Here is a 23,785-nt window from a genome sequence, read left to right as displayed (position 1 = left end):
CGCTCCCATATTGGACTAAATTCTGAAGAAATTACACATTCACCATCAAATTAATTGCTAATTATCATCAATGAAAACAAACAGCATAGAAAGCTTCACTTACATTGATTCCCACAGTGCGTGGGATCCGTATATTTTTCTGAACTCAAAGATATTCTTGCAGTCTTATCGCAAGAACTTCAGTTTTCGCATAAACTACTGGCTAAATCTAGGAAAACTTGTTAACCACTAACTTAGTACGAAAAGTGTAACACCCTTCTTTAGTATCATATCTCCTTGTAGACCCTCCTCGCCAAAATGCAGTCCACCCCACCACCCAAGCCCCCGAACCAAACCCATAAATCTGCTCCTCAAAAACTTGTACTGCGTTGAAAGTCAGAGAGGCCAGTAGCACCCATATAATGCAAGCCATTTCAATGGGATTAAGATAGTACCACATAGTTATTTTGGTCCCCAGTAACTGAAACTGGAAGCAAGTTTGGTGCACGGTTATCTATCTAAAAAGGATAGTTAATTAAATATGCTTTTTTTATTACTGTATGAGTTTATTACGCAACACTGCATGCCTTGCTTCGTGTTCTGTCTATGAGAATGAGTCAAGTGCTTCAGATGAATGTAAACAATGTAAACGCCCAGAAAGCCGCACTGTCATCTGGAAATGGTCGTTTGAGTCACGGGACACCTTACGTGGGGAGAGCATGATCGACCGGATCAACACGTCAACGCCGCACATTGAAGTCCATGACGAAGTTCTGCGACTCAAAAGCCCCTTGATTCAGAGAACCCAATTTGTGCGCCCTTTACATGCAGGCGTGAGTTGACGGAAGCTTCATCCATCAACCCCGTAGATGTGGCCGGTCTGCACATTCCTCTCATGTACACCCACCTGTCTTTTCGGCCGGCCACGCGAAGTAGAATCATAATACGGGTTTCTTGGAAAGTAAGCCCCTGCACGTGTGCGCATCTTCGTGTGTGTTTGTGTGATTGGGTGTTTTCAAGTGCCCAGCTGTCAACGGAGCTGAGAAACAGGACAGCGGATGAGAGAGCGACGAGCGGCAAGCAGTGTGCGGTTACTCGGCAGTGCAGGTGTGCCAGCAAGATCGTGTGAGGTGTATGAAGTTGTGAGCGTGTATTTTAGCTTGTAAATTAATTTTCCCTGTAAATATAGCCTTTTTGTGTTTTCAATGTGTGTGTTTGTCTTTCCAATCAATGTGCGTATATTTTCCAACGCTATCGACCACGCGGAACTCCCCAGCCAGCTTTGCCTTCTGCAGTCCCAAATGATGGAGATCCAACGTTTTTCAAGCGGGTGTCTGAGAGAGTGTTATTGAGCTGCCCGGCCGAATCTTCTAGTGTGCCATGTGACAACATTGCAGCATTTGACCAGAGTGATGCAAACTTTCATCAGTGGAGAGTAACTGAAGTTTTGGACTCCATGAAAGGGACTCCTCCAACAGAGAGCTCCCGTGACGTAGTAAGTCATGATGATTCCCTTTCTCCTTGCTTGGGATTAAATTGCGGTGACAATAGCAAGAAAGCAAATAACTTGTCTTAAGAATATGACTTCGGAGAGTTTCTAGGCAAAGCTAAACACACAGGCATCCCATACTGTTTGAAGTAGTAAAAATGCAGCACCTGACAAGAGGTCTTTTTGCTACCAATGGCTGCCGGTACGCCCCTTGGCTTGTGCACTCTGCGACAGCGAAAGGCAGCCTTTGTCGTTTCCGCGTCACTTTTCTTCTGAATGTTCACCGGGATACTCAAGGTAGTATTATTGTGCACGCTTGTAAATACAAAAAAAAGAACACACACACGAGGCATGAAGGGATCACGTAAAATCTCAATGGCATCAGGAGACAGTGGCAGCCTCGCAGAACTTTATGGATGTGGTGACAGGAGGCAGCTGCCCCTTGTACAGCAGCTGAACAGAGCACTGCATGAGCAAGTTGCTTCCTGTGAGAAACTACTTTTGATACTTTCCACTATTATCTTTGGTGCAATGCATGCCTTGCCAATTTTCAGGAAGCAGTCTGACCGTGGAGTCTCCAATGATCTCCTTGACTTAAGGGTAGAAGCTGTAGATACTCGACTTCAGGAACATTTTGCTTCTTCTGCTGGCAATGCAAAATACACTTCTGTCCGAGTCCAGAACGAGATCACCACAATCTGTGGCGACATCCTGAGAGAGCAAATAGTAACTGAACCTAACACAGTGTTTGCTTTTTCCGTTCTAGCGACGAAACTGCAGATATTGCAGGAACAGAGCAGTTGTCTATAGGCATTCGCTTCATTGACAAGGTGGGAACCAATGTTTGCGTTTGAGAACAGTTTATGGGATTTGTTGAGCTGCGGCCGCTTACATCGCCGGTACAATCTAAGTTTTTGACGGATGCCGGGCTCATTCTTTCAAAGCTCGTTGGACAGAGGTATGATGGATGCTCTAGAATGGCTGAAAAAGAAGCTGGAATGAAATGAATAATACAGAAATAGCTTCCAAAGGAAATATTTTTCCACTGTGCAAATCACAAACTGGATATCATGATTAACAATTTGAACAAGGTCTCTGAAATTCAAAACGCAATAAGGATAATCAAATAAACCATAAACTTCTTCTGTGAGAGCATGCTCTGAAGGAAATTGGCGTCCCACATTCCAATGCTGTGTGAGACGAGATGGTATGCCACTGGAATAACACTCAAGAGAGCAGTTCTCTGAGATCAGGAAAACGGCAAGTGGGGCAGCCTACCACTTAAACATCTTGATATTTGTACCAAGACAAGACTCTCGTAAGACCCACCGTAAGAACTACAGGATTCAGTCGCCAGAGGAATACTATCGCATGGCAATATGTGTGCCCTACTTGGACTCTCTCACTGCTTCTTTGGTTCGCCACTTTTCTGGATGCAATGCGAAGAGCTTCATACTTCTCCAGCTGCATCTAGCAAAAATGAAGTATTTGAGACGTGTTGAGTTTGCTGTTCTCGCTGAAGAACTTTAAGGATTTTACTGCATCAAAAGTGTCAAGGAAGACGGCATCACATGGTACGATATGTGGTGCAACAAAACTGGGGACTCTTCTGAAATAACTTACTCTGAACTTCTGCTCCAGGCCAGGACATCCTTACCCACTGTCGCAGAAACCACTGAAGTAGCTCTGGCTTTGCCAATTACCACCTGCACTGTCGAACGCTCCTTCAGTGCAATGAGGAGAGGGAAAACCTGGTTACGCTCAACAATAACAGATGACAGGCTGGACAGCCTCTGTGTGATGAGCGTGCACCGAGAACACGAAATTAAACACGAGAATGCCTTTATCACTGGTGTCATCCCACAATTTGCTCAGAAAAACCCGAGGAGCCTGCAGCTGCTATCCAAGGAAGACTGACTGACGGCAGTTATACATGCTGGTGAACATATTGTGCTGTGTGCTGGTGATCAGTTCGCATGAGTCGAGAACCGCACGGAGCGAGACTGATCACTCTTTTCTTGAAGTGATAGTAACTTTAAGCATTCTACTTAAGTTTAATTCGTTACTCATTAATAAAATTCAATGTACCTTCTCCAAGCCCGGCAAAAATTTGCCAGTTCTAATTTTTTTTTTTTCGTGTGCGCAGTTTATACCGCAAATAGTGCCTTTTTTGATGCTAACCTGCCTCCCCCCCCCCCCCCCCTGCAGTGCTGTGGCACTGCAGGGGCACTGTGGCAAAGGTACGCCACTTAACCACTTCCAACAGAGAGGTTCACTTGTTGGCACACAGTGATAAGTAACGCTGGATTCGCCGCTGCAACTGCCCTTGGCCAAGTTCCGCGGACCGGTCGCGCATCCCACGACATCACATGGACATGGCATTCTCGCTGCTTGTTCCAAATGCAAGTTTCGCGAGCCAGCAGAACCAGCGCGGCACGACGCAATAACGAAACAACTGAAACTCCAAAGCGCGCACGGCGCAGAGTCAAGCGCGCAGAGTCGAGCGAAAACGAAACCTTTCGACCACCCATGCTACTCAAGGTTAACGTTGAAAAGTTCCATTTTCTTAGAATCAAATAGAAGTAGACAAGTAGCATTTTCTTCTGTCTTATAATCTAATGAAATGATCTTTTTAATACGAGTAGTAGAGTACTAGTGACAAAAATTATGATCAGGAGTGTCTTCGTCATCGGGCTAGTACCAGAATGTCGCTGGGGGGTCTCAAATCGTGTCATGCATTTACCTCAATTTCTCAATTACTAAAGCTCTGTTCGCGATTATGTTGACACCTTAGACGTTCTAGAGAATTGCTTTATCCCTTTAACTTGACTTTATGGCAACCTTTAGTGTCCCTTTAAGCATCGGATCAACACTGGTAATGTTCCCATTCCCCGTTGACCGTATCGGGTGTCCACAGGAGCAGAGCGGCAAGTTATTCAGCAGGAAGTAAACAAGATGCTCACCAGAGGCATTGTTGAGCCCTCATCGAGTCCTTGGGTGTCGCTGGTCATGCTCGTCAAAAAGAAAGATGGCACGTGGAGTTTCTGCATCGATTACCGCCACCTAAACCAAATTACTAAAAAAGACGTTTACCCTTTACCACGAATCGACGACACTCTTGATTGTCTGCACGGTGCCAAATACTTCTCGTCCATCGACCTTCGATCTGGTTATTGGCAGATTTCCGTCTATGAGCAAGACCAAGAAAAGACCGCTTTCGTCACACCAGATGCCCTCTACCAATTCAAGGTTATGCCGTTCGGTTTATGCAATGACCCTGCCACGTTCGAACGGATGATCAACTTTCTGCTTCAAGGTTTCAAATGGTCAACTTGCCTTTGTGACCTCGAGGACGTCCTTGTGTTTTCCCCTACATTTCAGACGCACCTTGAGTGCATCGCAGCTATTCTTGACGACTTCTGCAAGGCTGGGCTCCAATTAAACTCATCAAAGTGCCGATTCGGGCGCCGACAGATTAGTGCTAGGCCATCTCGATGCTTCCGGAGTACAACCCGACCCGGAGAAGGTTTGGGCAGTAACGCCTTTTCCTGTACCTCAGTCTGTCAAAGACGTCTGGAGTTTTGTGGGGCTCTGTTCTTATTTCCGACAGTTCTTGAAAGATTTCGCAGCAATCGCTCGACCACTCACTGAACTACTGAAGAAAGACGTGCCTTTTATGTGGGGGTTCCCCTTAGGCTGCCACATTTTTCACGCCTTATCACGATTCTCACCAATCCACCGGTCTTGGCCCACTTTGACCCATCCGCACCTACAGAGGTCTGAACCGAAGCCAGTGGTTATGGAATTGGCGCCGTCTTATCGCAACACAAACACAAACACAACCACGTTATAGCCTACGCTAGCTGGCTCCTGACAACTGCAGAGTGCAACTATTTGATTATCGAGCGCGAATGTCTTGCTCTCGTCAGGGCTATTTCAAAGTTCTGCCCATATTTATATGGCAAGCCCTTCTCAGTAATCACAGACCATCATGCGCTCTGTTGGCTTTCGTCGCTCAAGGATCCTACTGGCCGGCTCGGTTGTTGGGCCCTCTGACAACAAGGATATCCCTACACAGTGACTAACACGTCGGGACACCAACACCAGGACGCAGATTGCCTCTCTCGCTACCCAGTCGAAGACGCGACCTCTACGTCTGATACTGACACCGACGCCTGTGTTCTCTGTTTTTCCACAGCTCCATGTCGCCGGCGAGCTCCGCCATGACCCATCCTTGTGTATCTTCATTGACAGCCTGGAATCGTCACTTGCCGACAGTTCCCTTCGCTCATTCACACTTGAAGATGTCATACTCTACCGCCACAATGTTCACACCGACGGCTCTGCATTACACCTTGTGATCCCTAAACTCCTTTGCTGGGCTCTTCTCCACGAACTTCACGACCTCCCACTGCCGGTCACCTAGGTGTGTCACGTACCTACGACCACATCTGCCGACACTTTTGGCCAGGGCTTGCTCGCTTCGTTCGAAGATATTGTCCCGTAGTAGTGACTGTGAAGAACACAGTAGCAATGCTGTGAACGACAAAACTAACTTTTATTGGGCGAACCTGTGCCCACAAGACAGGCTACACTTATAGCACAACGATAGCGGCGAACACGGTCGGTGATCGTCGAAAATCTGATCAACGGGTCAAGCGCGTCGGCTTTTATACATCAATCGCCGAATGTTCCAGACTAATCGTTGGGACCCGCGTGCCTTCCACAAAGTTCTACACCATTCGCGTCAGGCGATGAAATCGGATAACATAAGGTTCGGCGACAACAGACAGCGGATAGAAGCATCAATAACTTTCCAGAAACTTTGGATGCATGCAGGCGCGTCCCGCACTGTGCGATAACATTTGTTAGGCGGCAAAACGTGGTTGCCCGATAAAGATAAGTACACGTGTCAATATGTAGTTGCGTGTGAGAAATGCCAGCGACGCAAGACACCATCGACACTCCCTGCTGGGTACCTTCAACCACTCGGCATTCCTGCGGAACCATTCTTTCGGGTTGGTTTGGACTTACTTGGCCCTTTCCCTCTTTCTACCTCTGGGAACAGGTGGATCGCTGTGGCCACGGATTACACCACGCGCTACACCATCACTCGAGCCCTTCCTACATGCTGCGCCACAGATGTCACCGATGTTGTTCTACGCAACGTAATTTTATTACATGGAGCTCCGCAACAACTTCTCACAGACCGTGGCCGGAGATTCCTATCAAAAGTTATCGCAGACATCCTGCAGTCCTGTGCCACGAGGCACAAGCTATTTGTCATACCATCAGCAAACAAATGGCCTCACGGAGCGTCTTCATCGCACTCTCACAGACATTCTCGTGAAATATGTCTCTTCAGACCACACTGACTGGCACCTCACTCTACAGTTTATCACATTTGCTCATAATTCCTCGCGCCACGACACAGCCGGTTATTCCCCATTTTTCCTTTTGTTCGGCCGAGAACCAACACTGCCCCTCGACACAACCCTCCCTGTTCATACGGCACCGACCAGTGAATATGCACTTGCACCAGTGAATATGCACGTGCCCACGCAAGAAAAATTGCCCGTGACTGCCTTCTGAAATCCCAAGAGAGTCAAAGGCGTTTGTATGACCGGTGACACCAAGATGTGCACTTCCCGCCTGGTTCTTTGGTGCTTCTATGGTCTCCGTCGCGTCAGGTTGGCCTGTCAGAAAAACTGCTGTCTCGTTACACAGACCCATACCGAGTGCTTCGTGCCGTGACACCCCTCACCTACGATATCGTCCCTGACGCCCCATCTGCTTCCCAGTCCAGTGATATTGTGCACGTTACATGACTGAAGCAGTATCACCCTCCCAGTGATGACATTTAGACGCTCCGGGACGTCGCTTCTGCCGCTGGGGGATTATGCTACATGCATGTGGTGTTTGATTGTTTGAATGAGGCGCATGGGCGCCATCACTCGAGAAAAGAGGAGGAAGAACGAACTGGGCTCGCGCTGTGAATCTAACCGGGCAGTGCTGCAAACGCTGTTGTAAATATAATCTGTAAATAGTTGCTCGTCTTACTGAGTCGTCCTTCGCATAACAATATAAAAATATTTTTAAAAAGAATGACTTAATTCAATTTGAATACTAAGGAATAGTGTTTATGTTATTCGAAAAGAGAATAGAAGGGAAGGGTTAGTAAAATGCACAGCAAATAATATGTCTTTAAAAAAATGCATATCGAGTCGGACATTCTCAAATACGAATAAAAAGGAGATACATACAGAAGCAAATATTTTCGAATATGAGCTATTTCTATCAACTGAGAGCAAGCTCAGTGGTATGAGGCCCGAACTTTGTCACAATTTGGATTCCCTCTCAACAGCTCGTAAGTCAACCTCAACTGTTCTGACGTACTCTCAGCCCTCAGTGTTGTGTTTCACTGCTTTAAAGAGTTTATATTGGTTTGGATGAGCGACACCTGCATCTCGGCATCAGCCAAAACTTTGTTTTTTGAGCTCAAGCTCCTTCAAAACGGCGGCAACACGCTTGCTTTCCCGTTCATTCCTCAATGCACAGGTCCTTTCTGTTCTTGTCTTCCTTCTGCCACTTGTTCACCCCACGGACCATTTGAAGCATCTTCTTGGTCAGTTGCACAGTTCATGTCCAATTTTTCGAACTCCCTAGGGGGCCGCGAAAACATAAAAAAAGATCAGCCAGTTGGAAAAAATAAATGCATGTCATTTACTGCCCTTAAGGGCTCAAACCGCCACAGGCACATTCGAACACGCTCTGAAGGCCTGTCGGTACAAGTATTAGGCATATCGGTGCTCGCACTGTGACAGGAAATACTGGGTGCATGCGTGTATAATTAAGGAATACATACTGTATCCCGTGGCAATAGCCCCTTTTCCCAGCTTGCTTTGCTTCACTGCAATATTTTCTCGTATGCTTCACCAAGTAACATTTCTGTACGAAGGCGAAGCTGACTTAAGGGAACCGGCTTGGAAAGCACGGGAACCGTGTTTTTCAAGCTTCTAAGCCAATCGCGAGGACCACAATGGAAGAGTCCGTGCCATTGCTGACAGCAGCGAATTCTTCCATTAAGAAACACGGCACCCAACGGCAAGAAGCTTCATAGCGAACGTCGAAGCAGCTAGGCCTAGCGTTGCCACAGTGGTGGCTACGGCTGCCAGTGGATCTGCGTGCGAGAGCGCCAGTTCGAGGTGGTGAGGTAATCAAAATGGCAGCGGTGGTGGCTTTGATTAATGCCGTTTCGCACCTGCGGTCACGGCAGAACGTCCGGAAAATCGGACGACAAAGAGTTCTCGCGTCCAAAATTTCAAACGTTCTGATCCACTGACTCTATGGGGTACGTGGTGGTGCCGCGAAGCCGTCAAAATTAACGGGAATCCGGAAAGTCGGTCGTTGATAATACACTGCCATCTCCTCCAGCCGACGACAGGACGTCAAAGACGATTCATTATGATTCCTGTCTATTACTTGGGCCAGCATTACCACGACTTTCGACCCTTCAATAAAATTACAGATAATTTTCCCTGATAGAAGCACAAATTCCCTGAGTTTTCCCTGAGCTTTTCCAGACTACTCAACATCCCTGAGAATCCCCGGTTTTCCCGTTTGGTAGACACCCCTCGACAGAATGAGCAACTCTTGAGAAGTGTGGCATCTTCCGCAGTTGAGGGCCGACACTGTACTCAACTCGGTGGAGTGGAAAGTTTGGAGTTGAGGATCGTTTGGGAATACGGGGTATAACATTATTTTATTGTTCACATTTGCCAAGCAACTATTCAGGTGAAAATCACACTTTCACACACTTTTCTAGAACTGACTTAGAACTGGCAATACAGGTGACAGATGTGACAGCTTTAACCAAAGACGTGGCATTCCCATTTTCCTGGGGGAAGCGACCGAGACAGTGCTGCCGTGTTAGTGTGGAAGCCGACATAACTGTGCCATTGAGGGAGGCACAAAAAATAAATCACTCCATTCTAATGCTCAAAGATTGGAAATTTATTTATGCATGGTTCATTTCTTTGTACAAAAAGAATCTCCTTGTAATATTCAAAAATCCAAAGACACCTAAGCACTTCTTATGAGTTGTGAATGAGAAAGCGTTAAAGTCCAATTAAATGCCGCTGAGTGGTCCTTCGAGTTTTGCGCTGCAAGTAATGTACCATAGTGATACACAAGCAGCAGCAGCAGCAGCCTGCAGCGCCAACACCGCATGCCACCTCCCCGGCAATGGCCATCAGGCAACACATTGTGGCGCTGCGCTCTCACCTCCCACAACACGTGGCGCACTATTGGAGAAGCAGGTGCTCCCTTTTGCCCGCTCTGCTCAATTGGGGCCCACACGTGCTGTGAGGTCACAACCAATAAGAGCTCCGTCGAGGCGCACTCATGACATGGCATTGCAATGGGACTCTAAGTACCATTTAGCTGCTACAGACGCCGCCAGCTTTTTACTCAATGGGCCATTTGACGCCTTCACATAACACATAACCACTAAAGAGGCAACAGAAACAGATAAAGAATGTAAGAGGGCTCTGAAGTTTTTTAAACAAGTTCTCACGAAAAGTTCCTGAAGCTAACCCCCAAATGCAGAGATCTACCTTGGCTTGAACTTGACTTCTGGCAGTCTCAAAACAGCTTCGCCACTCGTCTCAAATCGTACTCAACCTTGCAAACAACTTGTGGACGACTTGGGTGGCTCTAAGTGCGCTCAAGTTTCAAGACTGTTCCTAGGCTAGCTTGAAACTGACTTCGTGCGTTATTCCATCGTGGCAGCCTCCCGAACGAACGTCGCGCGGAGGTTAGCTGCTTTTGAGTTTGCTTGCCACGCCACGGACACAGCATTTTCAGAAGCGCATCCCTAGCATTAAAATTCCACGACTCGCCCTAGGTGACCGAGGGAATCTGATGGAGCTGTACAATGATGAACGATTCCTTGGTCACTACAGATTCACAAAGAATGCTATGTGACAGCTTCTCGCTATGTTGCCTATCCAGGAAAGCGGGCAACAGAGGATAGATAGCCTGTGGCTCCCATGCTGCAGTTGCTGATGGTTCCGAGGTATTACAGCGCTGGCATGTTTCAAACAGTCACCGGGGATCTGGTCCGCATTCCTCAGTCAACAGTGCGCCATGCAGTTGGAAAGATGACTTTGCACTTCCCGCAGTCGGCGAGATTTCCCAAAGCGATGCGGGACATTTATGACGTGGCTGAATTTCCTGGCATAACCAGATGTGTTGACTGCACACACGTGCGCATTAAAAGCCCTGGTGGTAAAGATGCGGAGGTCTTCCGTAACTGCAAGGGCTTTTTCTCCATCGGTGTGCAGGTAAGCAATGAAGATTGAAATGTTCTGAACAGTTTAGCTCGCCTGTATATCATGCACTGCATGTGTCGTGCATTTTTTTCTTCTTTTTATTATTCTTGCAGGACGTACATTCAGGTAAGCAATGAAGATTGAAATGTTCTGAACAGTTTAGCTCGCCTGCATATCATGCACTGCATGTGTCGTGCATTTTTTTTCTTTTTATTATTCTTGCAGGACGTACATTCATTAGCTTGCTTGTATCGAGAGCTGGCAGAGTAAATAAGACTAAATATTAATGCAGCTAATATGTAGGGGCCTGGAGCTTGTACCTTTTCCGCATGTTTTGTTGCGCTCAAGGTCGGTCATTTTATTTTAAACTCAGCGATTGTATTAGAATGTACCTTCGTTTCTTATAAGGTGCATCACTAGGATGTTGTAACAGTTTCTTTTTCTGCTTCAACACTTGTCCATTTATGCGGGTTCTTACTGACAGTGATTGAGTGCAACAACATGCATGCCTACCTCATGGGTAGTTTATCCCGAACCTATGAAGTAAATGCGCCTTTACTTTACTGACTGGTATGTTGCTGGTTTGATGCAGGCTATCACCGGACCACAAGTGCAATTTTTTGACATTGTTGCCAGCTGGCCAGGCTCAGTGCACGATAGCCAAATTTTTAAAATTCGCACTTGCGGGTGCTCTAGAGGTGAGCAGGGTGCCTGAAGTGTTGCTGGGAGATGCATGTCAGCTATTGTTGCTGACACCGCTCTCAGACCCTGGCCCAGCACACACACCACAAGAAAGGCAAGTTAGCGTATTTACTTGCATAATGATCGCACTCCTGTAATGATTGCACCCCTGAATTTTGTCATCAAAATTCTATTATTTTTCTTTCCTGTATAATGATCGCACCCCGAAGTTGCCGCAGCGATGTGTTGTGTGCCAAATCTAGCTAATGATGACTGCGCTTACCTTCTCTTGAATGCTGTTGAATGCTATGCGAACGATTCTTCAAAACATACCAGGTGGTCTGCACGCACCAAACATTCTTAAGCAGATGCCCCATTTTATTCCTTTCATCACTTTCCACACTTCCATGAAAAAAAAAAAAGCTACAACCGAACTTGCCTTGGCTTTATTATTTGTAGGCTTTATAATGGTTGTGGTCAACAACACAAGAAAAAAGGCGTCTTTTGATTCTTCTCCTTTGCACTTGTGGGCACGAAAAAAATTGCAAGCGGCAACGATAGTAGCCACATTTACATTGATACGTTAGAAGTGTGCCCTATTCATACACCACACTTGTAACACAGCTAAGATATTCGCCCACCCTTAGCGGAAACATGCCGTGTTAGGATAGTAGTGAAGACAAATGCCGCAGTTTCCGCAGCATACCCGCCATGTGTTTCTATGTCACTGGCAGCTAAGCATGCCCATCTCTGTTTCTGCCCTCTCAAAGTGGACATGGCTACGTTATTGCCGCAGACTTGCCGATATTAACAATATTATTCATTACTGATACGGAAGAAACTGTTTCAATGTGCGTAATGTACTCACAAAAAGAAAAAAAATCGTGTTTGGCACGTTCAGCTTGCTCCGCCGGCTGCCACTTTTGTTTTGGTGTCCCGCACTGTTACAGCCGCAGCTGCCTGTTTGTTGACCTGTTGTCATCCCACAGCAAATGCGGGATGAAAAAATTCTTTCTTATCGCGAGAAATTTAACTCGCGTAATGATCGTACCTCTGAATTCGCAGCAATCTCTTTTACAAAAAAGTGCAATCATTATGCGAGTAGATACGGTAACATGTTGGTGACATTGCATGGACCACTTTGTTGGGGTGTGGCATCGAATCATAATGCTTATGGGGTAACGTGTAATATTCCTTTATACACACATGTACAGGAAAGCCCACATAAGGACACGCAACAATGGTGAAAGGGCATTCGGCATCTGGAAGCGCCGTTTTCTTTGCCTGGGCTGCAGCTTAAGACAGAAAACGTCCTCATTATAACAGCCTGTGCAGCACTGCAAAACTTGGTCTGTTTGCTGAAGGAGCCGGAGCCTCATGTCCATAGAGTTCCCCCAAGCCCCTCTAGCATGACAGCGGCAAAGCGAACACTACACTTGCCCCCTGTTGATCACTTGACAGCTTTTCAGGAATGCAAGCACGGCAGCTGCTCGTCTAAAGAGCTTCACCTAGGTAAAAACTGCAGATTTCTCCGCTGTGCGCCATGCATCTGAACTCAAGCATGATTGCGAAGTGCAGCTATGTGGATTACTACCAACATCCTATCTTTCTTTTTGCAAGAATTAGAATGTGTTTAATTTTCTTCTTGGCTTGCGAGGCTGTTGAGTCACAAACAAGTTGCACATTACAGAGCTGTTTTTCCTTTAAAATCGTCAAGTTCAACCTGCTGCACTTGTTAGTACGATCGCTTTAATTAAATTCTTCGAGAATGCTGTATTCACCTTTCCGAAAGTGAATGCAATTGAGGAAATATTTGCTGCCACCATTCCCTATGCAAAAAGGTGAGGTGTGCAGAGGTGTGCAGCACGAACGCGGCGGCGTTCGTGTTGTCCACTTCTCTTCTCTTGTGTCCTGTCTGCATGCCTCACCTTTTTGCATAATGAATCCTTACCAACTAGCTCAGCTTTCTGTCGTTCTAAGCACCATTCCCTGTTGCTGCTGTGGCTTTCGAAGCTGCACCACATTTTTCCTGATCTTGATTGTTCCAAAACGTGCTGCCTGATCACCGTGCCTATCAGTGATCCAATTGATTGCTCGACAGGCATGCAAAACCTTCTGAGGACTGCTGCAACAGGCCATGCACTTTTGAACAATGTACACATGTAAATGTACAGTTGAGTGTTTTCAACACATCACATTTTTGCTGACAGATTCTTTTATTTTTCAGGTGTCACAGTACACTGCAACCTGCGGAGCTGTTCTTTTTTAATTTATTTTTCTATTTGAAGGATCTCAATGTCCAGCTTTTGTTTCTCGAGCTCATTTTTTCACTTCATAAGCTCAAACTCTTCAACTTGCTTTTGAAAGGCCCTCTTTTCTGCTCATTCCTGCAGCATGGCGGCGTGGTCCTCGTGAAGCGCTCACAGAGAGACTCCTCCCTCAGCAGCCCTGAACAGACATCATTTTCAGCGTTCGTCTTTTCCAAAAGGGCCATCTGCGCCCTTAGAGTCCTGCAGGCATCACCAGTGGCAGTTGCTGCAACTTAAGTGCAGCTGACAGCAGCTCCAGAAGCATTAGAGCTGTTGGTGTGGCCTTCTGCAGTAGCATTTTCGTCGGCATTGGGCTGTACGACTGAAGAGGAGGAGGTGTCCTCATTTGTTCCAGTACCTGCTGGTGGCTGTGATTGCTCAGCAAGGCTGGCAGCATCCCATTGATCATCTGTAATAAACGAAAGGTGGTGTAGCCGTAAGCAAATAATGTGAAAAATGCTCGTTATGGTTGGCTGTTGATTAACTGTACAAGCTGTGGATGCAAGCCTTCATTTGACACATGTACTGTTGTCTGTAAGGATCGTGACTGGCCGAGACGTTAAAATGTGGAAGCCAATATGATTTTAGGTCTTGGCCAAGACTGTGTAAACTCCGTCATTGCTTCTGACTAATAAAGAGACTGACTTCCTGGAAAGGTGATTTCTGATGTCACGTGATGTGGCTTAAATGTATATTAACCGTTGTTCTTTTTTTCTTTTTGGATAAAGGTTGTTGGAAGTTAGCGCTCTGTCTTTCCTTATATCCTTCTGACGATCTTGAGCTCTTGAGCCATGCATCATTCTTTACCACTCACTACCACCTCTCCAGAGCTTAACTCCCTACCTTCTGCTACAAAACAACTTCACACCAATGACATGCATGTCGGTTGAAAAAACAGACATGCCCAATATGCTGCCCAGTACAGAAACAGCTTGAGGTAGGTCACCCTTTTGCACATACCATCGATGCACTGATTCTATAGTTTCAGTCACACAACTGTATTTACAGTGCCTCTGTATAGTAGTGTTTCCTGTCACCTTGGGGTTTTAGTTCCCATTGCAAATGCAGCAGACAGTGCTCCATGCCTATGCAGAAACCACATTCCACAGCAAAGAAAATCCCTTTCTTATGACGCTAGTACATTTCACATGCAAAGCACCCTACCTAGAAAGTCAAAGTCCAGCTCATTTTGCCCATTGACCATTGCCTGCAGTAGCCTCATCACAGGTAGACTTTTGACGGGGGGCTGGTATTCGGTTCCATCTGAATCGAAAGAGTTCTCTACCCTCATTGATATGCGGCCAGCGATCGATCCCACCAAATGGTGGACGGGGGCCATGGCCCAAGGTGCCAGTCCACCTCCTAACAAGAAATAAAGTAGTTTCAGCACAAAATGGAGACACTTTTCAAAAGCTGCTTCAACAAAGAGTTGTGCTCCCCCAATATTTATCGTTTAAGTGTAAACTGGTTTACCGGAACTGTCTCAACACAAAAAAAAATAATAATAAAAATAACGAAGGAACATGCAGAACACGCCTGCCCACCCTCATGTGTGCTGCTTTAGTGAAAGTGCTGTTCAAGTATCCCTAGCGTTCCTCTGGCGCAAGAGGCTGCTCGACAACTGTTTTCATGTTTAACGCAGGTTGCACGTACGTGCAATCTTCGCGATAAGACAACACACCTTGCGGAAAGCGTGATTACGAGCGTATTTTCTCGTCTCCAATGACTACAGATGCCACCACTAATTATTAGCGCTCACGGCTGTATTTATGTTCAGCATATCGAACTATCACAGACTCATCCACCGAATACAAAACATGCATACAAGCATAATAAAAAAGCAGCCCAAATGAGCCAGTCATGCAGAACATGTGAGCTTACCAGTTTTGTGGCGCTCTCGCTTTTCTTTCGCAGCTTCCTCTTTCCACTTTTGTTACAGGTTGTTCCAACATTTTTTCAGTTGGAGGTGATCACACCGCGTAATCCCGTGGTTGGCATTATATTGTTTTGCTATCTCTTTCGATGTCTCATTCTTCTTGGTCAACAACGCGACATCCGTTTTCTTGCATTCCACAATATGCTTATAGTCGTTCACGAGTGCAGCCTGCAGGCTCTTTTCGTCTTTTGTGGTGTTGACGGGGCGCTGTCTTGCGTTGCGGTGCATTCTCTTGGAAGGAGAGCGTATGCGAGTGTGACATTTCAGCATCAAAACCTGTCGACAGGACAGCAATTTTGTACAAAATGTGGCGCACGGTTGTCGCACAAGCCCCACAACTTGTTTTCCCAGCAGACCCCTTTTCCTAGCAGACAGCACGCGCTGCCAATTTGCAATGTCTATCACTGTGCCACACTTTTCCTTTCATTGTTCTCGACAAAGCTTCCATGCAAAGTAGACAAATCATTTGCACGTGCCATTTTATTATTATTATTATTTTTATCGGGTGTTGTCACCCATATCGGTCTGGACAGGGGGACTCTATGGCGCTCGGTACTCTTAATTCCCAGCACATGTTGCAGTTTTTTTCTCGTTTATGACTCCAGCCTAGCACGTTCGAATAGTTTGGTCTTTTCTTCAAAGGGTCACGTAGCCTGACCAGAACAAGGGTTGCCGCCTTTTTGCTGGAATGCCTATACAGTAAAACCTCGTTAAACCGTGCCCGCCTGAACAGTAGTTTCGTTTTAAAAGTAGTAAAGTCAAATCCCCGACTCAGCGGCCATTGAACATAATGTGTTTTGTATCCACATAAACCGTACCAGCTTATTGCGTATGTATCGGTTAACACGTAGTGTTTCCACATTTCGTCGTGCAAACACACCGGTGCGTTGTCTCCATCAAGCAGCCTGGCAAAACAACAAGCCTCAGAGATCGGCACGATGGCCTCCAAGCTCCCTGTGCGTTTGTGCGTGTTGTGGCGTCGTGCAAGCGGGGGCTCGCGTCATGCCGAAACTATCATGCCGTGCTATCGAACGTGACACGAAAAGTTGACACTGGCACGCGACATGGGTTTACTGTTGACTACGGTGTGTAGCATTTGGAATGCGAAGAAGTTGCTTGGCAGCGCTGCTGTGACTGCAAAGAGATGTCGGCTAAAAGGTCCGACTTTTCGCCATCGTTGCCTCTGTTGTTGCCGAAGTGTTGCCTAGTGACAATGATAAGGACGAAATGGAAATCGACAGCATGGGTGATTCAGGCCAGACAGTGGCAGAATCTGCACGTTACGTTAGCCTCATGAATGCAATCGTCGTGACGAGAACAGCACCCCGCAATGAAAAGGTGCCCCGCGACTTGTGCAACGCTACAGCGCCTGTACACGGAGAATATGCAACACCAACGAGGAATCTGCCGTGCGAGTGTTTGCCAAAAAGCTGAAAAGCTGGCTCACAGCTTCAGCAAGTTTGAGGCTGATGTCGTCGCTGCTGGGCCGCCACGGCATCAAACGAAAGTAATACGTTTGTCACGCAAAGTAAATAAATACTGCATGTTTTTTTCCCCTTTCCTCGCACTCTCTCCGAGAACCGTTTTTGACAGGTAATACCCCTGACACACGGGCAAAACTAAAGTCCTTTCCAGTAAACCCCTTTTGCTACTCTGAAGGACCCTTTGCAGAAAGGAGTTGCGCCGATGACACACGGCACTGCACTGAACTTCTTTAGGTAGTTGACAAGTTGACAAGTTGGGGGGAGGGGAAGGGGTGGGCAAGAGCACTCCCCCCTCCCCATATCTGACACTTATGACTTTGACCACAACACACTGCACCATGGCTGACGACTACAATGCTATGCTCTCTTCTATAACTGCTCTGCATGTACAATCCTATGTGCCACAAGCTATTTTCTACCAGCAGGAACATAGGCCTCGCTGAGCTCGCACTACTCTTCCGTGAGAACGCTGCACAGTCGCGTGGAAGAGCCCCCACCAGCCCGGTAGCTTCCTGGAGGAGATGGGCCTCGTGTTGAGTGTTGTGCATAACAATGCTCAGGGGGTGAACGCAGAGCACAGTGGCTGAGGCTTTTCATCCGATATGTGTAGAGACAGCTGTCTATATTTGAATAGTGTCCTTGTTATTGTTGCCATTTTTGTTTTTACTAATGTTCCTAGTGCTTCCTGAATTTTTTTTATTACTTTGGGAATGTGTGTCACTATTCTAATCGATTAACATTGTTTTTTTTTTATTGTTTATATGTATTGATTGTTTTGTATGTACTGCTATCATTTAACTTTGCTGTCTGTAATGCTGCCACCCCCCCTGCAATGGAGCTGTGGGTAAGAAACTAAATGAATAAATAGTGTTATCGCATACGCATCTATCTCTGTGTATCTGCATGCACGTAATTCATGGCAGGGGGAGAGTTGTCTACATGACTGTTTGTTTCCTCATTTTATTTCTTCTTGAACTTTTTCTGTACGTATAGTTATGTAGCGTTGCTCTGACTTACGTCCTCCTATTTTCTTGGCAATGCCTCTTTTATTGCAATGTTCCTCTTTCTCTGCTGCTTCACCCTGTATTCTTTTTTTTTCCGAGCCACAAGATAGTTCCGGTCGCACTGAATAAATGACACAGTTATGATGCCCGTTGCCTTTCCTCTCTCCACTTGTCCATATGTTTTAATTTATACCAGTGTAGTGCAAGCAACATGCACGGACACAGAAGAGAACATGCACAAACAGGCACAGCACCATACCTACATGTTCACATTCTCTTGTGTGTTCACAATATTCCTCATGCTACACCAGCATTCCAAGACAATGTACCAACAAGCCCACATTGTGATGCTAGTTGATTTCAGTATGAACGAACAAATTACTACCACTGCTATTACTAGCGTTGCGCATGGTGCCAACCTTTCCACAGCCTGGTGGTCCCCAGAGGATCATGGAGGGGATGCGGTTACTGCAGATGAGCTGCCGCAGAAGGCTGCGGTCACCCAGCACACTGCTCTGGCCCACAAACTCGTCCAGGCAAGATGGCCGCATCTGCTCTGCTAGGGGCTTGAACTCGGGTGTCACTTTGGGCTCAACTGGAGGCTCGGCAGGCGTGGCGGGTGCAATGGTGGTTTGCTGAACAAAAGTGTGGCCCATCAGTATTAGGCGGATGCATTAGTTGGAAGCACAAATGAATACCTGCCATCCTGTGAATCTCAAAATTCATAAATCACATCGACACAACCAGGAGAAAGAGAAATGGAGGGGGGGGAGCATGCATAGACGGGAGGCCTGCGCTTGGAGACTAAATTAAAATTTAGACTTAATCTAAATTTTAGATTAAGTCACAAATCGAAACTTTAAATTAAGTCACAAATCTAAATTTTAGATTTGCCACTTAGTATCTCTAGAGATCACTTGTGCTGGATGTACGAGCCCAGAGGGAACAAGCCACTCTTATCTTATCTGTTGGCCCATTCTAAGCTGGTTAAATGGGGCATTGTAAATCTTCGCTTCACAAATGCCCTAAACAAGTCTAGCTTCCACTCTTTAACACGCAGTCTCCAAGCGCTGGCCTCCCGCCTAACATATGCTGGGTACCCCGACCTATTGTTAGTTTCTGTCGCAGAAAAGATATTAAAGAATATCAAGCTGGGAGACAAAGCACCAGCTCACAGCGCTGCCAGAGACAAGCCAGTCGCGGTGTTCCCTTACTAGCACACGATTTCGCACTGCTTGAAGAAGATAGGCAGTAAAGTAGATGTTAAAGTTGATTTTGTGCCCCCCAAAAATTATCAATGCTCTGTAGGCGTGTGAATGCTCATGCCACACAACGAAATATTTGCAATACTAACCATAGGACGCGGTTTGGAGCATGCGCCGTGGGTGTGGTTTACATGATTCCCTTGACTTGCGGAAAGAAATACGTTGGCCGAACAGGCAGGTGTTTAAATGAGCAATTGAAGGAGCATTTGTACAATGTTTATACCACCGTGCAAGGTCACCTTGGCATTCACTGCAGATACTGCCATTGTGACCCTAACTTTGAAAACTGCGTCATAATTTCCAAACACTGAGAACAGCTTACACGTGAAATCATAGAGGCTGACAAGATACAGCGGCTGGGCGACCTTTACATCAGCATGCCGTCTATTGCCCTCACAAAAAACGAAATCAAGTATCTGGCTGTAATGCAATATAGGAGTTCACGTGTGACTTAATGCAAAAGTTGTTTTTTTTTTTCATTACTTTTGCTCATGTATATAGTTCTGACGATATTCCAAAGAAAGGTCAGTTGAAGTCAGCGCCTGCGTTGCGTTCTTCCTTAAGACCTCGTCTTTTGCGCTGTGCAAACATGTCGATATAGAACAAGAAGCTACAGGAATGCGGCAAAACACTTTCTAGGCAATGGGAAACAACCTAAATGAAGTTCGCGAATTCCGAAGTACAAGATCAATGACCTGGTTTTGATTTCCTAATCCTCCTTGCCAAAGCAGGTTATCTTTGTTATCTTGTAGCCAATGACAACGCGCAGCGAGACGGTAGGAATAACGGCAGCGGAAGGTCAGGTCAGAAGTTGCCGTTTTCAAAGAAAGTCTTGCTTTCTTTTGTGTAATTTGCTAATGCCGACAATGCACACAAAGAAAACGCAATGTTAATCGCTTTAATCAGGGACGTAAGTTTTGCAATGACATATCTTTGAGACAGCAACAGCATTTGGAACCGAGCGGTTGACTTTTGAAGGGACCGCCAAAGTTGCGCTATAGCATGCGTTTGAAAAAGAGGCGATCACGAAAGCATAGTCTACGTGCGCTCACCTTCGAGGAACTGGTAGACGAGAAGATAGGATAAGTCTGTCTTTTTTCCACGCTATCTTCATGTCTGGCTCGCTTATGTGGCGTTTGCCTTGAGGAAAACATCACACACGTGGACTTTTGACAGAAACAACAGCAGACATGTTTTGACAGCCAATGTTGCTAACCTACACGACCAGATATCTCTATAATCAGATTTATTTTATAAATCCCTGGTTTACAATCAAAACTTTTTCTTTGTTTGTGGTTCATTTTCCCAGTATTGTAGTAGCAGTACGCGTGGGGTCCCCATCACACGCCCAAGCAACGTTGCCCAAGAAAAGCTCGGTTAGCACGCGGGAAATAGCGGTCGTCTGCTACGTACGGCGTGCGTCTGCTAGGTACGGCATAACATCTGCAAGCTCGATGTGACGCCTGACACCGGCAAAAGTTGCCGAGAGCGAGTGGGGCTATACTAATCCAGGTACAAACAAATTAGGAATGCCAACTAAGCTTCAACAAAGACGCTCCCTCACTAAAACAAGAATTGGTCTTCCTGGTGCAGTATTCGGCCACTATCTCCCGAATGATTCCTACAGTTAACCAATGACCCTCAGTCCCCAACAGGTGACTATCACGTGTGTACCTGGGCATGAGTGTGTCCCCGGGAACGAGCGCGTTAATGTGCATGTCCGAGGTCTTTCCCTCTGGACCCTGGACGACCACTCACCCAACCCCATCGAAAAACCAGGAGAGGGGATCTACACCTACCACCAGATTACAACGAATTACAGGGATGGTAGACGAGATTAACCTCCTCCTCACCAATCCCTTACCGCCCATCAGAGTCCAATCTGGCGCCAAATCCAGACCAAATCATTTATTTCTCCCTATCTGGCACATTTATTTTACCCTGGTCTCCATAATCCACAACGTACCACCTGCCAAGCGCCCCGGGCAGATCTTTTCCACTGTTTGTGGAGCTGCCCCACGCCCATGGCGGTAGAGCCTATTCCCAACCCTTCCTTTTCCTCGTGGGAGGCCGCTCTTCGGGCCACTTGCTCGGATGACCAGCTCTGGCTGGTGGACCATGCTTGCCTAGAGATGTCGGCCAGGGGGCTCCCGGACGTCTAGGGGCCCAAATACATTTAAATAGATCCAATAAAGTTTTATCCATCCATCCATCCCCAACAGCTGCGGAGCACCTGACCAAGGTGGCGGTCAGACTTGCAATCAACGTTGCCTGTAATACAGCAGAGGGTGCTAAGAATCTCTGGGTTCGGACAGGCCACCTATGGAAACTGACCATGTCAATCTTAATTGATGAACTCCGTGAAGTGAGGACAGCTTAGCAGGACTTGTTGAGGAACTATCAGACATTGTTTGGGATATCATCGGCCTTAGTGAGATTAGAACTGGTGAAGCTTATACATAACGGAAATGTCCTCTGCTATAGAGGTCTCCCAGATAAGAAGCAATATGGGGCAGGATTCCTAATCCATAAGGACACAGCGGGCAACATTGACGAATTCTATAGCATTAATGAGAGGGTAGTTGTAGTCGTAATCAAACTTAATAAGAGGTATAGATTAAAGGTAGTACAAGCCCATGCCCCAACATACAGTCACGATGATGATGAAGTAGATCAGTTTTATGAAGATGTTGAATTAGCGATGAGAAAAGTGCAAACTCGGTATACTGTAGTAATGGGCAACTTCAATGCAAAAGTGGTGGAAAAGCAGGCTGGTGAACAAGCAATTGGCAACTCGGCTTTGATTCTAGGAATGCTAGAGGAAAGATGCTGGTAGAATTCGCAGAAAGGAATAAGCTTGAAATAATGAACACCTTTTTCAGAAAACATAGCAACAGAAAGTGGACCTGCAAAAGCCCTAATAGGGAAATAAGAAATGAAATTGATTTCATACTCACTGCCGATCCCAGCATAGTGAAGGATGTAGAAGTGATAGGTAGGGTAAAGTGCAGTGATCGTAGGTTAGTAAGGGCTAGGATTCACCTCAATTTGAAGAGAGAAAGAGTAAAATTGGTAAAGAAGAAATAGGTCAACCTAGAGATAGTAAGGGTAAAAACAGACAAATTCAGGCTGGTACATGCAAACAAATATGCAGCCTTAGAACAGAGAGATGAAGATGACATAGAGGCAATGAATGAAACTGTAACTAGGCTGGCTACAGAGGCAGCAATTGAAGTGGGAGGCAAGGCATCAAGGCGACCAGTAGGCAAGCTCTCCGAAGTAACAAAGGACCTAATAAATGACGAAGAATGAAAGTGTCCAACTCAAGAGATGAGACAGAATTCGCGGAACTGTCAAAACTGATCAAAAAAGCAAAAATAGGTGATCTTCGAAACTATAACGTGAGAAAGACAGAAGAAGCGGTAAAAAATGGACGCAGCCTGAAATCAATGAGAAAGAAACTTGGCGTAGGACAAACCAAGATGTATGCACTGAAAGACAAGCAGGGTAATATGATCAGCAATCTCGAAGGTATAGTAAAAGCAGCGGAAGAATTCTATGCTGACCTGTACAGTACCCAGAGGAGTCAGGATACCTGAATTAGAAACAGTAATGAACAGGATACAGAAATTCCTCCTATAGCTACCGATGAGGTCAGAAGGGCCTTGGAAGACATGAAATGAGGAAGAGCGGCAGGAGAAGATGGAATAACAGTCGATTTAATCAAAGATGGAGGAGACATAATGCTTGGAAAACTGGCGGCTCTTTATACGAAGCGTCTATCGACTGCAAGAGTCCCAGAAAACTGGAAGAATGCAAACATTATACTAGTCCACAAAAAGGGAGACGTTAAAGAACTCAAAAATTATACACCCATTAGCTTACTTCCAGTATTATATAAAATATTTACCAAAATATTCTCCAACAGAATAAGGGCAACAGTGGACTTTAGTCAACCAAGGGAACAGCCTCGTTTTAGGTAGGGATACCTTACAATGGATCACATCCATGTCACTAATCAGGTTATCGAGAAATCTGCAGAGTACAATAAGCCTCTCTATATGGCTTTCATAGATTACGAAAAGGCATTTCATTCTGTAGAGGTACCAGCAGTCATAGAGGCATTACATAATCAAGGAGTACAGACCGCTTACCTAAGCAACAGAAAGACGCCGTTACAAAATAGGTCGGACGTCTCTGGTTGACTGCAAAACGGTTGGCCCGACCTCGGCACCCATTGGGGGGCCGGCATCGGGGATTGACACTGGCCTCACGTCTAGCGACAATCGGCAAGTGACATAGGCCT

General features: G+C 46.1%; 1 protein-coding gene across 2 annotated transcripts in view; it reads right to left on the bottom strand.

Annotated features, from left to right (window-relative positions):
* The window catches only part of LOC126540221 (ATPase WRNIP1-like), a 79,231-nt gene extending 58,546 nt beyond the window's left edge, over positions 1-20,685 (bottom strand). Inside the window, exons 1-2 of one of the 2 annotated variants that reach the window (XM_050187015.2) lie at positions 20,532-20,685; positions 18,634-18,849 (exon numbers count right to left, since the gene is read on the bottom strand). In XM_050187015.2, the coding sequence (XP_050042972.1) occupies positions 18,634-18,849; positions 20,532-20,633 (318 nt within the window). In that variant the 5' untranslated portion in view covers positions 20,634-20,685. Of the gene's footprint in view, positions 1-18,633; positions 18,850-19,568; positions 19,757-20,531 lie in introns of those variants that run through there. The other variant, XM_055075883.2, reaches the window with a different exon arrangement.
* Positions 20,686-23,785: the final 3,100 nt, after the last annotated feature.

Source organism: Dermacentor andersoni, chromosome 2, assembly GCF_023375885.2.
Source record: "Dermacentor andersoni chromosome 2, qqDerAnde1_hic_scaffold, whole genome shotgun sequence".
Lineage (NCBI taxonomy): Eukaryota > Metazoa > Arthropoda > Arachnida > Ixodida > Ixodidae > Dermacentor > Dermacentor andersoni.
The sequence above is the reverse complement of the archived record's forward strand: the minus strand, read 5'-3'. Positions and strand labels throughout refer to the sequence as shown.